At 41.0% G+C, this 16,552-nt stretch overlaps 1 protein-coding gene across 2 annotated transcripts in view; it reads right to left on the bottom strand.

The window, feature by feature from the left end:
- Positions 1–863: 863 nt before the first annotated feature.
- Positions 864–16,552, bottom strand: part of ino80db (INO80 complex subunit Db) — a 127,069-nt gene continuing 111,380 nt past the window's right edge. For both annotated transcript variants that reach the window (XM_063051611.1, XM_063051612.1), the window contains exons 9-10: positions 16,012–16,169; positions 864–12,464 (exon numbers count right to left, since the gene is read on the bottom strand). In XM_063051611.1, coding sequence (XP_062907681.1) covers positions 11,344–12,464; positions 16,012–16,169 — 1,279 coding nt within the window. In that variant the 3' untranslated portion in view covers positions 864–11,343. The remainder of the gene's footprint in view (positions 12,465–16,011; positions 16,170–16,552) is intronic.

Raw genomic sequence — 16,552 nt, 5'->3', positions numbered from 1 at the left:
TCATGACTATAATATTGAAGATGTGGCAAAATCTCACATACTGCACTGTAAAGATCAAAGTTAAAATCTAAATTAAGTCCAGGTCAAATTAGAACTTTCCTAACTTATGCTGAGGATGTTCTACGAGTCTGTGGTGGCCAGTGCGATCATGTTTGCTGTTGTGTGCTGGGGCAGCAGGCTGAGGGTAGCAGACACCAGCAGAATCAACAAACTCATTCGTAAGGCCAGTGATGTTGTGGGGATGGAACTGGACTCTCTCACGGTGGTGTCCAAAAAGAGGATGCTGTCTAAGTTGCATGCCATCTTGGACAATGTCTCCCATCCACTACATAATGTACTGGTTGGGCACAGGAGTACATTCAGCCAGAGGCTCATTCCACCGAGATGCAACACAGAGCGTCATTGGAAGTCATTCCTGTCTGTGGCCATCAAACTTTACAACTCCTCCCTTGGAGGGTCAGACACCCTGTGCCAATAGGCTGGTCCTGGACTTATTTCATAATTTACTAGCATAATTTACATATTACTATTTAACTATTTATGGTTTTATTACTATTTATTATTTATGGTGCAACCGTAACAAAAACCAATTTTCCCCGGGATCAATAAAATATGACTATGACTTACACATCTACATTTCTTTGCCTAACCATCGTCTTTGCCTTCAGTTTCTAACACTTCACTTTCTGGAATTCACTCCTTTAACTGCTTCCTTGTTTCAAGTCGCTTCTCCTATAAGTTAACATCCGATTTGCTGCCAAGTTTTCTCTGTGTGCCCTGAAGTGCTTTGGGGTATTTTACTATTGTGAAAGGGACAAGGGATTGGTAATGTATTGATGTGATTTGAATTTTCTTTTCTTCACAGCAAGTTTTTATTTATACATTCAAACAAAGATCATTTATCACACTATATACAGATATTACATACAGTGTTTATACACATATTACATAGTTTGTACACAGAAAAATATACATAAAAAATGTAAACTTTTGTATACAAAAAATACCTTAAACAAATTAAACAAGGACAATAACAAAAGGTGACTAATTTAATTATTAGCTCGCCCTATCATTTAAAAACAGAAATACAGTACATTCATTGAGTATAAGAAATTGGAGCCACCTCTTCTGTTTTTGTATGCTGAATCAGTTTGTAGGACTGTTGTATTTTTCCACGTGCTGTATTCTTTTGCCATAAAGTCCCTGATATAAACCATTCGTGGAGCTGGGATAACAATAATGTGAGCAGATGAGATTTAAAACTGGGCACTTTGTGGCAAATACCAGGTACAGTCAGGGCAGGATGGTGGAATAGGAATTTTCTTTTGGATACGCTACTCACTGAAATATTAGTGATTTAAAATATTTTATTTTCTTCTATCCCAGCCAGAACTACAATGTGTCCTAGGGATGTTGAGTGCTTTCAAAGAATATTGCCCTTTTAAATGCACAATAAGAGGCATAAGAGAGCACGATGCATCAAATGAAACCTGTAATCACCAATCCGTTAACACAACTCATTTGAAATGTCATTCCTTCAGAGGAATGAGGGATCACCATCATTTTTAATGATGTTTTCCCACATTTGTTTTGAAAAATTGAAAATACAATTAAGTGCTTTGAGATAATTGATAGAAGCACATGGAAATCTGCCTGCATCAGTTATTGAGGACCTTCACAAGGTGGCAGGATGGGAACTATTCTCAGTCTAACTGGGGTTTGAATACTTCCAACAGTTCCTGTTCTTGTTCAGATTATTTTAGCACAATATGTTGTTTTTTTTGACTCCTGCACAGGTCCCTGACATCCAAAGGACAGAAGGTGCACGGAATCCAAAAGTTGCTGCAAAGATTTAAGTTGGATTTTTTTGAATGTTTGTCTGATTAGAGCTAACTGGCTGATAACCCTAGTGAGATCTTTTTTTCGCTCCAGGAATTCAGTTTAGAAAACTATGGATTATGGATTAACAACTGTTATCCATGTTCCACAGCTCACCTCAAAAGCTCTTCTTTATGAAGTTTACTTTGGGGGATTAGTTATAAGTTCCATTTAAAAATTAGAAACACTAAATTTTGTTTGAGTTGATACAGTAAAAGCTTTACTGATGCCTTTGTTGCTTGACCAGCTAATCTTAAAAAACACATGTCCAGCATGAGTCACATCCAATTTATATGCACAGGCTTGCCTTTAGGGACATTACTCTCGTACAGTAGTGAAACTACAAAATATGATGCAATTTCCATGGATCCATAAGGATTCTCCCTAATTCATGGAAGAACCTAGTTCTGGACATTGAATTAAGAGGCAGTGGGGCCCAGGATATAAATGGAGGGAGTTCTTTCATCTGTATGGATATGCACACCTGTATATACAAACAAACAAAAACACACACACACACACACACACACACAGTGATGACACCATACCTCATTCAAAGGTCAAGATAGGAAGACACACAGTGAGATTACAAGTAGTGGGTCTCCACCTTAATATAATCCTGCTCAGGGGCGACATTTTCAAACCCTGATGAGACCTCTAATATTATAGGGTTAGTAAAGGAAAAGGGCTTGAGAAAGAGGTAAAGGTAACACAATCCAGGCCTCTCAAATTAAACTGCATACACACATTTCTAGAGTTTGGTTAAATCTACTTCTAGTGAGTTGTAAGTTTATTGTTTTAAAAATTATATGCACAACTTTATATAAAATACAACTTGTGTTATTGCCACTACATGCCCTTAAATCACAAAAACATCACTGGAAGTTTCACAGAGCTGTGCACAAGTATTCCCATACCTGTGACTTACTGAGCAGACAGTATTCCCACCAAGTACAGTGCATGGTTGGGAAAGTGATATAAAACACAGGCTACTTGTGCTTCTAACTTGGTCTCTATAGCTTATCCATAATAACCATTGCTGCCTCAGTTTAAGATAGTAAAACAACAAGAGAAGCTGGCAACTATTGTGCCAAAAGTGTGGCACTTTACAAGAGAAATCCCACAATCTACACATCCATAAGAAATCAGCTTCTATGTTCTTGTTCTGTTCCTGCTGCTTTTTAAACAGACCATCTCTGGATGTTAGGCATTTAGCTCCTGCAAAATTCTAATAAAAGTGGAATTAAAAATAATTCTCTCATTGCTAACTGTCTTCCATTCTCTCCTCCCTGCCTATATTTTTTTAATATATTAAACCTGAGAACATAAGAGGAAAATGTCAGGATGGCTTTATGTTTACGCTCAATATACAAGCTTAACATACAGGCCTTCACCTTTTCCTCCTAATAAGAAATAAGATATTATAAATTTTTTATATATATATATATGTATGAAAATTAAGAATCTATCACTCAGCATCACTTGCTTTGAACTTTTTTAAAGTTCTAAAAAGGGTTTCATTGAGAAATCAATAAATATACAATTAGAGAAAGCAATGACTTTCACTGTCAATAAAAGGATAAATTACCAGGTCATCCCATTCAGGTTATGAACAAAATGAAGATTGCCCTTATGTAGATTAATAAAACACTGCAATAGTAATAACGCAAGTCTGGGGCAGAGTAAAGATGTGAGACTAATTTCCTTGTCACCTATGCTTGGAGACACTACAGTAGGTGATTTGACTGACATCACATACATTGATATGAAACTACTGTATGTACTCCACTCACTGTATGTTGCTAGAGAAATAACTCTACATTTGTTGTGAAACTTTGCTGTAGCTCTAATTACTGCAGTTCATATTGCCTCTGTTAAAGTAGACTCCGATAGAAAATAGATCTTTTATTGTAAATTCTATTGTCAACCTGCAGCTGACACACTGCTACTAACATTTACTCTCTTTTGCCATATATATTGTGATGCCTAAAAGAACCAAAAGCACTCTGACAACCTGTGACTTGACACCTGGTCCAAGAGCTGGAAGTATTAAAATAGAAATTTATCAACTTAGTATTTACCTTTAGAACATTATAGTTTGTGTTCATTCAGTTCCTATTTCAAAGTTACACCATACAAACTTGTCAGAGACAAGTGACAACTGTGAGCCAATCTGTATACACTATCCGGGTCCAAATTTGTTCCAATAAAAACAGCAGGGCCATCCAGTCCACTGGAAAAGTAAGTCATACTCACAAGAAGTGATGGGCTTATGACAGCAGTAAATCCTCAAGTCAATCAGTATGCCGCAAAAATCAGGCTACGTTACAGTCACACAATGACCCATGTCTCCGTGATCAGCTGCTTGTTAAATGCAGTCAACATTCAATGTATCTGCATTTCTTTCCTTTTACACGGCAGGGTAGAAGTTCCTTTTAAAATATTAAGTCTCAATTAAATATTGAGTCAAACTTACCTTGATCTGAAGATTATTGCCTGATCAGAGTATGGTGTAGTATGGTTCAAATGCTGGATTGCAACTCAATAGTGCATTTGTATTACTATTAAAAGTGTTTCACGTGTTACTAACCTTTGCTCATACTGTTTATAAATATTTATAAGCCTGCTACATCCTGATGGGACATTCTTGTTCAGAGATTGTGGGGGTGGCTTTGTCTGTCTTTGGAAAGTAGACCAAACTACAATCAGAACCAGATTTATCATCACTGACATATCAAGTAGGGCTTTCATCTCACCGAGTTTGATCTTAAGCCAAGTTGTTTTAAGCTCACTGTAAACACCAAGCACCTTATAGAGGGGGTCTTTATCTGAATGAAGTGTGATCCTGTCCTAAAGGTGAAGAGTTACTAGCTAACCCCCTGCTCACTATCTACCATCTCTACAGTTCATCCCAATATTAAATATTCCTTGTCACAAATCTGCTCAGTCTGCACTACAAACAAGACTGAAAACAGTTATGTGCACAAAAACACAAGTCATTGTGTTTTGACAAGCCTGAGATTATAACAATCATGCTTGAAAAAATAACAACTGAAAGGACAAATCATTGTAGTGCTGAGTCCTGCAATTAATATAAAGATCCTTTCCAACGATGGATGGTAAAAGTTATTATCTGATCAAGTGTTGACTGAAACTCAGTATGGCTTTTTTCCTATGAAGTTCTTCAATTCACTTCTTTGGGTAGCATGTGTTTGGGAATTCAGTTCCAGAATTTTGTGTTAACTGCTGGGATTACCCTCTCCATTCCAACATCTGAATGGCCTTGTCGTGTACTTCAAATGATTCACACTAGTTGCTAATAATTCAAAGCTCATTGCTTATAATATATTTATAAATAAATCACTCCAATTTGGCTAAGATTTTATTCTTGGCCTTTCATATCTGGTGGAACAAAACACCAGGTGCTCAAAATCATCCAACACAGTTTTTTTCCTAGCTGTTCAATGCAAACCAATATGTGACCAACAAACACACACACACAAAATCCTGGAGTAATTCAGCAGATCGGGCAGCATCTATGGAGGGAAATGAACAGCTAATATTTCAGGCAGAGACCCTTCATTAGGACTGGCCTGATGAAGTCCATAGATACTGCCTGACCTGCTGAGTTCCTCTGGCACCTGTAGAATCCCTTGAGAATATGTAGCCAAGCTAGGAGCTGGCTTGGTGTAATGTTCTCTGACCCAACATGTGGTTTTATACTAGAATGCTGGGAGGAAATTATTCAGCCGAGTTTTGCCAGTTTGTGCCTGGAACCTACTGATCAAAGGGAAAACAGAGCATCCAAGTTATGCCAACTGGGCAAGTGAAACTACTACTTATTGGCAGGCAATGGGTATTGGGTACAAGGCAAATAAAACTGGAAGATGCTAATGAGGATAGGTAAGGTAAACATGCAGCAAAATTTCAAGTTTGATGGTAATCCTTAACAAAAAGGGAACTGACTGGTAAAAGGGAAGCTGATATCAGACCCACTTGTTGATATCAGGAAAGGTCTTGTGAATAGTTCAGTCTGAGCAAAAAATAACTCTGGCCTTGTTTACAAATCCATTGGGGTGCTCCATCTTAAAGGTGCAGGCGATATGAGTTAACCTTGTGACACAGCACTTCCCCACAGCTCTTTGAACTAAATCATTCCCTTAAATGCCATATATCAATTCAACCAAAGCAGGGAGTCAGGTGTTAGGAGCTTTTGGTAACATCTGGGACCACTTCAGCAACATTAACTGAGCAAACAGAGGGAACATAAGGCCCACTGAGCTTTCTGAAAACTCTGCAAGCTGATCATGGAGGTGGGCAGAACAAAGCAGAAGGACCAATGCTTAAAATGGGAAAATAAGCTGAACTTCATACAATGAAAGCTGTTTAGGGCACTAACATGTATTTCAACAGTTAGAAATCTGGATGAGAGTTGCTATAATTTCCATATTAAATGTAGTTCAATACAGCATCATTTCTGCTTAAAGCAAGTAAAGTCTACTCATCCAACTTCTTTCCATAAGCCTGAAGGTGAAAGCACAGTGGTACAATGCTACAGCATAGTGTGGCACATGTGTAACTCTTTAATCCTCACATTCTTACCTCTGATATTAAACACCATAGGCAAGTGTGTCTGTCAGACCAAAGCACATCTCTTGGACATTTGAGTAAACCTTTTGCTTGTATCAGCATCGAGGATGCGCACACAGGCCAATCACAGCTTCTGTCAAAAGATCTCTCCCTCTCATTTTGCAAACAGCTTCCAATCTGACAGGACCTGTGCTGCTAAATAATGAACAAGACAAATGTTCAGTGAATGCATCTGGGGCAAAGCTGCACAGTTTACTACCCTTAAAGGCTAAGCAGTAGCCAGGAAACCATTCCAGTGGAACTGGACAACAAAAGTAGAAACTAAATGATTTGAACACAATTAATGTTGGAGGAAGGACCGTGACCTGTGTCAGGTAACACCACTGAAAGAATACCCTTACTTCAGTGCAACAAGAAACAAGAACCAAATATTTCCTCTCTCAGAGACATGAAATTCAGCTCCACAGTTATAGAAACTGAAATAGTAAAGCAAGTGTGTGTTTATTTTAATAAAATGATTAAGAAAAAGCCAGGGATAACTTCTTTCTTTTAAGCTACCAAGGAAGCAAAACACAAACCAAAATGAGCTCCTCTAGAGGTCAGGATAAGATGCTATGGAATAATTTAAGATTGTAGTTTATTCAAAGATAATCTGAAAATTTTTAGAGAAGGGTCACTGACAAGTAACTGGAAGAGTGGGACTATTGCCCAAGAACTTCATTGTAGGGATGGTGGGGTGGCTTGGTCCCAACATATTAACACATTGCACAATTAGCTGATGATCCCAATAATAGGCTGCACAGAATTAAGATTCAAAGCACAATTCCAACCTATGTCATAGCAGCAGTTTCCTAGTCTAGTAGGCTGAAAATCAAGGGCACCCTAATTCTATAGCTATGTGGTGGTCTTACCAAAACACATGGAATTTAATGAAAGCATAATATTCCATCATAATGGATAGAATAGCCCAGAAGTAATCCACACCCAAATACACATACCAGGAGATAGGATGGAGAAACACACAGGCCAAAGAGTGAAGACAATAATATTAACAGAATGGGGAAGGAGGAGGGTTGATTGAAGAGATGCATAAATACACCCGGGGATGGGTGGGGGGGGGTGTTGTTCAGGAAAGGAGAAGCTTACAGACCAAAGGGTCAGAGGAGGAGGCACAGATTAGAGAGTGATAGACATGTGGTTACAGATTGGGGTTAAGTAGCAACCAGAGTCAAAGCAGTAGGTTAGTGGTAAGAAATGCACCAACAGAATTTGAGGAGGAAGCTTATGACCTGTTTATTTTTGTCAGAATTGTTAGAAAGGGTTCTGATGAAATGGCTCCCTGCTTGGAGATAATTACTCAGTTGCTTGCTGGCAATAACCCACTTGGGAATCCTTGGGCAGGATTCTCTAAAGGTTAACTTGCAGGTTGAGTTGGTGGTAAGGAAGGCAAATGCAATGTTAGCATTCATTTTGAGAGGACTAGAATATAAAAGGATACAATGCTGAGGCTTTATAAGGCTTTGGTCAGACTGCACTTGGAGTATTATGAGTAGTTTTGGGCCCATTTATCTAAGAAAATACAAACGTATATGCTGGCATTGGAGAGGGTCCAGAGGAGGTTCACAAAAATTATTCTGGGAATGAAAGGGTTACCATATGATGAGCGTTTGATGGCTCTGCGCCTGCACTCTCTGGAGTTTAGAAGAATGACAGAGGACCTAATTGAATATTGAAAGGCCGAGATAAAGTGGAAGCGGAAAGGACGTTTGCAACAGTAAGTGAGTCTAGGACCCGAGGGCATAGCCTCAGAATAGAGGGACATCCATTTAGGACAGAGATGAAAAGGAATTTCTTTAGCAGAGGGTGATGAATCTGAGGAATTCATTGCCACAGATGGATGTAGTGGCCAAATCATTTAAAACAGATGTTGATACATTCTTGATTGGTCAGGGCATCATGACTATGGGGAAAAGGCAGGAGAATGGGTTGATGTGGATAATAAATCAGCCATGATGGAATGGTGGAGCAGACTCGATGGGCTGAATGGCCCAATTCTGCTTCTCTCTCTTATGGTCTTATAAACACACACACCAGTCCCTCAGCCACAACTCCAACAGGAATACCATGTCTAGAACAAACTGGAATGTAAAACCAGTTAGCCAGAATTACAAACGTGATTCTTTTCCACACTTGCTCTACTTCACAAGCTTTAAGACGTCCATTCACGTGAAACAGACAGCAAAAAAGCCCCCATAATTTTCTCCTCCTACTAGGCAACTGGACCACTTGTACAGAGCTAGTCCCACTATAGCGCAACAGTGAAAATTCACTGCTTCCTTCCCCTCTAACCAAATCTGACACAAAGCAATATTAAACTAGATCTCACTTGATTTAAACCAACACACAATAATAAAGCACTTCATTATGGCAATCAATTAGGTAAACAACTAAAGTATAATGAGAATGCATATTTCATGATGAGAGAGAGCATCGGGTTTAACTAAATTTGGGTATTTAAATTAAAACTGAATATTGGAAATGCATGATCTGTTTATATATCCCTTCCACAAGACGTATTTGGCACAGATCTGTTATAGGATGTGCTGCAAAGTCACCTTTATTAAAAAAAATAACCGCCAACTTGGAATCCTGCACACCTTCTCCAAGATGCATTGGAGATGGCTCCTCAATTCAGAAGTTTCAATGAAACTCTTCCCTGCTCTTTCAATCTCTACTTTTTAAGTGGATGGGAAATTCTGAGAGAGCAGGAAATTTGCAAGGGAACAATGCTTTGGGAATTGGATGGTGTAGTAACAAACAGGGTTTAACAGAGGAGCTGCAGAAATTAATTTAGATGTGTTGCAATCAAGGAAGGAGATGGCATTGGAGTTTGTAAATAGATACAATATATATTATATACAATATTGTGTGTGTTTGTGTGTGTGTACATGTGATTAACTTAAGGTGTTAAAACTGGGGTAACCCTATTGTAGTATACCATTTAAAAACTCTACAAGATGCACACGCATATAGTCCACTGAATATATTTTATACATATTCAAAGCCTTTAACATAAATAAACTTTCTCTCAAAAAATCTGACATATTTGGCATTAGAAGACACTGGATGCATTGCAGAAAGCAGTGGATGGCACAATTTAGCTAGCTTTGTTTTGTGCCACTTGCATCCAAGTTTGTTTTTGCAGGTCTTGAGGCAGTGGAATAAACAATTAAATTCTGGAAGCCAGGGATAAGCACCCCCAGACTGCAAATGAACTTGCCACAGAGAACATTAAAAGTAACAGATCGGTTTGAGAGCAAATTTGGATTCCATGTGCTTTGAAGCAGATAAGGATCTGATGACACCTCAAAAGCCCTGCTTTTAAGGGTCGCAGGAAATGGAAGAAATATATATCCACCCCAGCTAACTCCACACCATCCCTAGAAAAACCCTCATTATCGTTTCTGTCCAATACCAAAGGTTATTTTACCAGCTAACTAAAATGCAACAAAAGCTTCAGTGAACATCTCATATTGTGATTATGTCTAATCCAGATGCAGCACTTGCCGTTTTGGGAAGGGTAACTCTGACTGGCTACTCACAAAAATGTACAAATTGGAGCAAAAATAATTGATGCCTTAATGTCCGTATGCCACTTCAATAAAGGGCAGGCATAAAGAAATCTGCAGAGGAAAGGTGAAAGGTGTTGTTGAAGAAAGGTGCCATGCTCAGCTAGATGGCAAAGGTAACTCTTTTTCATGACTTTGAGCCTGGGAGTTGGAGCTTCTACAAACATGGCATTCATAAAACCTGCCCTGGTGTCCTTGCTGAGTGAAATGATTTGCTTGCTAGTAGTCCATGCACAGAAGAATTTAGACTGTTTCAGGATCGAATTTTACCAAATAAAATGATAAGTTAGTTCTACACCTTGCTTGAGAATGTCACAGCAGTGTTGGGGCATGTCTGTGCAGAGACCATGGGCACCTGATCTACAACTTTGTGTGTTTGTCTGTATACATCTGTGGTATGTATGTGTCCATTTTATTATATAAAAAGCCTCAATGAGCCAAACATCTACCTTGAGTTTGATACTTAACAGTGTGCCATTAATGGTTTTATAGATAAGTAATGTCATCATAAAATGTACTAATGTATTTACATAAAAAATATACTCAAACTGAATGTATTAAGCTCTTTTAGCCCTGAAAAGGAAAGGGGAGAAATGTCACCAATCCCCTTTTCGAAAAGAACACAAGGCCCTAGTAAGGTGGAAAGAAAGTTACCTGAACTCAGTGGCTGCTTGGCAAAATATCCAGGTAAGCAATGGCAATATCTGGTAAAAAGTTGGCAGAAGTCTGGAATCTGCCTGCCATTTCTGCCACAGGCAACTGCTGCAGGTGGTCTGGCTGCCGATTTGCTAAAATGCTGCTTGCCACAGAGATGCCAATGATAGGGGCAGGTTTCTCAAATACTTAAGTATGGAAGAGAAGTATACTACGTGAACAGGTGTGCAAAGAGATCTGTGTTTATCGTTCAAAAAAATCTTTACAAAAGGCATTTTTTTTTGTTCCTTTTGGAAGGTTGAATACAACAATGAGCATAACTCATCATTTTTTGCTCTGTTGACCATTAAGGGTAGAAATCACTGGCATCTCTGCTTGGTCACAAGTTTACGCTCTCGCAGAGTTTGGTTCCTGATACATTTACCCCTTCGACCGCCACACGGGAAGGCGTTTTTTAAGCAATAAAACTAGTTGATAATCTTTCAACTCCAAGACACCAGTATGGGCAAAAAAGTCAGAGCAACGTGTCGACCCTCACTTGCAAGGCAGGAGGCAGGGGTGGTCTTGTTTCGCCCGATGACCCAGCGTAGATTCACTGTGAGGGGCTGAACGGAGCCGTGGCATTGTTCGTGCTGGTGGCGGAGACAGTTACGGAGAAGCCTGTGGGGGGTGCTATTGAGCTGTGAGTGGGCTGAACGTCCTTGGGGATGCCGCTGTGGGAGCCGAGCTGCGGGCCAAAGGCAGCGCTGAACTGCGGCAGTGGCTGCTTGGCTGCCGAGTTGGCTGGCGACACCTCAGGGGGTGAAGAGGGCGCCAGGTTTGCACCTCCTCCGCCGTTGTTGCCGCCAAAGCTGGCGTGGCTCAGACCGCTGAGGAGCACGGTGTTGCCAGGCGCCGTGGCACTGGAGAAGGTGGAGGGTGAGTGAGGGGTGGAAAGTGAGGTGGAGAGGAGGCGGCCCTCAGGCCCGGACGTCACCAGACCGCTGAAGGTAGCTGGGTCGCTCAGGCTGATGGTGCCCCACTGGGGCCGGGAGTTGACGAGTTGAGCCGGCAGGACGTGAGCAGGCAGCAGAGAGGTGACGTCAGGTGAGAACGGTGCACTCAGGCCATCGCCTGGGAACGACTGGGGGCGGGGTGGTGAGCTCACGTGATCACTGTATGGTGAGGGGGCATGCTCGCTGCTATAGGGCGACGAGCGTGAATGCTCGCTTCCACAGCGCGGTCGTGATGTCAGCAGCTCCTCGGCCTTACCCAGCACCTGGGCCCGGGGCGAAGCGCGGCTGGCATCAGCACGTAGCCCGTGGAAGTGGGCAGGTGGGTAGAGCCGCTCCCCGAGGGCAGCCAAGCCCGCTGCTGACGGAGACGTGTAGGCGGCCTGCGCCTGACTAGCCGGGCTGGGCAGTGCTGAGGGTGGGGGTAGGAGATTCTCATCTAGCTCCAGGCTTGAGAAGTTCTCAGTGGACAGGCGCCCGTTCAGGAGGTCTCCCAGCTCGTTGTTAACTGCTCTTCCCAGGGCCGGGATCCCTGAGGCAGCGGCCACAAATACGCCCATCCCTCTGCCTGACAGCTCCTGGTCACCGTCGCCATCCGTGTGCGCCAGCTCCCCAATTGAACTCAGGCATTCCAGCGAGGCGGTGTACGAGGTCACCGCCTCCAGTGCTCGCTCCAGTTCCTCTGCCTCCTCCGTCGTGGGTAGCAGCTCGCCGTTTTTACCTGTAAGGTGCCAGCAAGAGCAGGCAGGTTACATCATGAAGGTTATACCACACAAGCACACAAATGAGAAGAGTTTTCCCAGTAAATAGTTCTGTGGTATTGCTTGCACTGATCACAGGGCCCTGCATCCTTTGATTAACCCTACAACACACCCCACCGTGTGCACTGCCATCTCCCACCAGCATTGTTACACAATGACCCCTGTACCCACCGGTATTCTACCCCGGTGTCAAATATGGACTTGACTTCGACATAGAACAGTATGATACAGGCAAAAGATGTCTGCGCCCAACACCATGCCAAAGTAAAGAGAATAACTTCTGCCTGCAATATCACTCCATTCTCTGCATAATCCTGTGACTCATAGCCTATTCAATGTCACTGTCATGTCTGCTTCCACCATTATCCCTGCACCTCATTCGATCCATCTATGACTCTCTGTAAGAAAAAAAAACTGCCCTGTACATCAGTAAACTTACACCCCCCTCTACCTTAGATGCACGTCCTCTAGCATGTGACATTCTGACTATTCATCCCATCATTTAAAAAATTTTACTGTCTGGCTGCCCCTCAGTTTCTAAAGCTTGAGAGAAAACAACCCATATTTGTCCAAACTCCTCTTTTAGCACATGTCCTCTAATCCAGACAGCACCCTGATAAACCTCTTATGGACTCCCTTCAAAACCTCAATATTCTTTCATAAAGGGCCGAACAGAATTGTACACAATACACATAGGCCAGTTAAGCACCGACCTGTCCCGAGAGGCACAGAATCCCAGTGTTAAGACACCAATCTCTCCCTACCGGCATTGTTTCCCAGTGTTAAGACACCAACCTGTGAAACTAACCTGATTCACTTGTACTGTGCCATTACTGTGACGTATATGGACACACCAGTATTATACGAAAGTGCTAAATAGTCCCAGACCTGTAACAATACTATACCCATGTCGTACAGTAACAGACTTCTACTAGTACTGTATCTATTGTTACAAAGCCACAGACTTGTACCCACCAGACATGCAGCATCCTCATGATCAACCTTCCAGTAGCTCCATAATGAACTTGATACTTTGCTGGATCATGAGGCAGAGTGATTTTATCCATTACAGAGTCTAAAGTTGAAGCCTAAAAAACCCCTGATCTACGTATATTTCATTGCTAAAATCTCACTGTGTACAAACTGCCTCTGCTATTTCTACATTTAGAATACCAGTTACATTTCAAAATAAGTATTTAATTAACAGTAAAGCACTATGGAAGGCCTCTGTTCTGAAAGGTGCCTGTCATAGTCTATTTTGAGTTTGAAGAGGCTTACCCTGTGTAACTTAGCAGGAGAGATTTCAAGTTGCTTCTCTGTAAGTAAGAATTTGTACAGCGGCATGGCAGCAGATAACCCTCAGGCCAACTCATTCAATGTTCACTCACTTGGACTCTATGCCCATATCCCACAAACCCAAGTGAGAAGCTGGATAAAACAGTGGCCTGGTTGGGATATAACTTTTCTGTTCTACATGTCTATGTGTTTGTCACTGTGTACAACACAGGACTGAGAGAATTCACTGTGATCCATGCCATCAGCCAAGTTAAACTCTTGCCCACTATGTAACGACTGGACGGAGGGATGTTGCTTATGACTCATCGTTCATGAATGAGTTGGGCAGAAGGGTCTATTTTCGCGCCATATGACTGTAACAAATGCTTACCTATAATGCAGACTTTGAATGTACTGATGTAAGGGGTGGAGCTTATTCTCTTGCAGACCTTGAAAGTATCTTTGAGGTGAAATAATATGAAAAGTTGGAGAATGACTCCGTGTTTATCTTTTGGGTCAATGTGTTATTATGACTGAAGAACTGATGTCAAAGATAAGAAAAAATTTTAAAAGTGCAAAGAACCAGGGAGCATGAAGAACCCAAAGGCCAGTAGGGTGGAGAGCAGAGGAAATTAAGTCACAAAAGAGGCATTTAACCCAGGTTCTGGGACCAAACTGCCATTTGTTTAACAGTGTGTTTAAATCCGGAAGTCTTGACTCAAATAGCACCTTCACCAGAAGCATTATAGTTAATTCACATAGGTGACTGAGGAATAACTTCTCAAAGATAATTAGGAATGGGCAGTAATGCTGTTCCTATGTCAATATTATACCATGAGAGACCTGTCTCCACCGATCGTTACCCATGTTATACAGTGAGATGCAGGAATTCTTGAGTTACATATATGGAGTTCAAATTTCAATAGAACTTATATTACAGAATGCTGCCCTGATAAGGCAATATCCCAAAGGTGGTTTGTTAGGTTTTATCACCAGCACTGAGTGGCTGTTTGTCTAGAGATATGACCCAAGGTGCAATTGGAGAGTTTTGGGGATGTTTTTAATGCAGGGGAAAAAAAGTAAGTTCTAGGAAGCAACACAGAATGTGGAGGATGAGACAACTTAAGTGGGTTCTAATGGCTGACAGACGAATGAGAAGGAATAGATACAAAGCAAGTTGGAGATGGAAGGACAAAGAATGTTAGCTGAAAATGCAGAAGCCCGGGCTGACAGGGATTTAAAAACAAAGTATGTCATTCTGATGGGTATATTGTTAATGAGTATGGAGCAGTTTGTTCATTCATCACATATTATATGCCTAAATTGAAAAGAGTTAAGGTCTCCGATATAGCTTTGGGAATGGTGTATGGTTTAATCATGTCCTGTACTTTAGAAAATCATGCACAGTCTAAATCCCTACTTGAAGAAAAGCTACAGCAATGTTCATAACTGTGGTGAAAATGACTCAGATCATCATCTGAGAACATTCTTAATCTTCAAGTTCTGCTCCAGCATGGCAAAGAGTTATGGAAGCCAGCTTAATTACTCTGAGTGGGGTGATGTAATAATTTACTGAATGCAGCATTGCCAAGGATAACCCATCACATCATCTCTTCATTAACTTATATGTTTCAAATAGGAACAAATTTCATATGTAAATTCCAGAGTGGTTCTGCTAAGATTAATGAATTCAGGAACTTATAACAGCAGTAGCATTCCATTAGCCTTTCTGGTTTTATTAATATTTATTATTAAAGTCATGTGGATGCAAAACAAAATCAGAAAGGCTAATAGAACTGTGAGGCAGAACTGAATGAACAAAGATGCATTTGGATTTCAATTTAGACAAGTGTGAGGTTATCTACTTTGGGTGTGTGAAGGATAGATCAACAGAGTGTTTACTAATTGGTGAAGAAATAAGAGTCCAGCACAGCCAGAATCCTTGCATCGACACAATTTTAATGATATACTGTACAAGGATCCCAAAGCTGTGCTGGACTGCAAAATGTATTACCATTCTTACATTGTCAAATACTGGGATATCAACAATGCAGGAACACCTTCGCCAGAAGGCTTGAACAGTTCAGAGAAGTGATTCAACACCAACTCAAGGGAAATTAGGGTAGGGCAATGCATTGGCCCTACCAGCAATGCCCACATCCTGAAAAATGTTTAAACATGCCCTTTGGAAATGCACTATTTGAAAGGAAAGCACTTTCTATGCAATATCACCTTCAAAAAGGTCAAAGTCCTGCAAATCATCAGGCAATCGCTGAAGAACTTCTGCCAACTCTTCTTGATTTAGTTCTAGGTCATTTGGCATATCTGTAATCTCATTGGTGATGTCATCAGGGATTTCATCAGCACTTAGTTCTGGGGTGGAAGAATCCCTGAAATTCAACAAAACAGCAGGTAAGAGATATATAAAAGTATACTCTTGTGCAGCAATAAACCAACGTAATGGGAAAATGCTCAGATCCAAGTAGTAAAAGAATGAGATTGAAAAATCACTTCAACGTATACCCAATTGCTTCTGTTCCCTCGACATTTTTGAGGTCATAAAAAAGGCCCTCTGCTGCCTGGCTGTCACATTGCTCCTGATGCTCATGCCTTTCACTCCATTGTTCCTTCTTTAACATGCATTGAAACCCACCTTCTTGACCAAGCTTTTGGTTACTCAACCCAGTATGGAGCTCATGTCAGAGTTTGTTGGATTAAACTCACGTAAAGTTTCTAGTCACAGTTTGCAGTGTACTAAGTATTTCCACAGGTC

The sequence above is a fragment of the Mobula hypostoma genome, chromosome 6 (assembly GCF_963921235.1).
Source record: "Mobula hypostoma chromosome 6, sMobHyp1.1, whole genome shotgun sequence".
NCBI lineage: Eukaryota > Metazoa > Chordata > Chondrichthyes > Myliobatiformes > Myliobatidae > Mobula > Mobula hypostoma.
The sequence above is the reverse complement of the archived record's forward strand: the minus strand, read 5'-3'. Positions and strand labels throughout refer to the sequence as shown.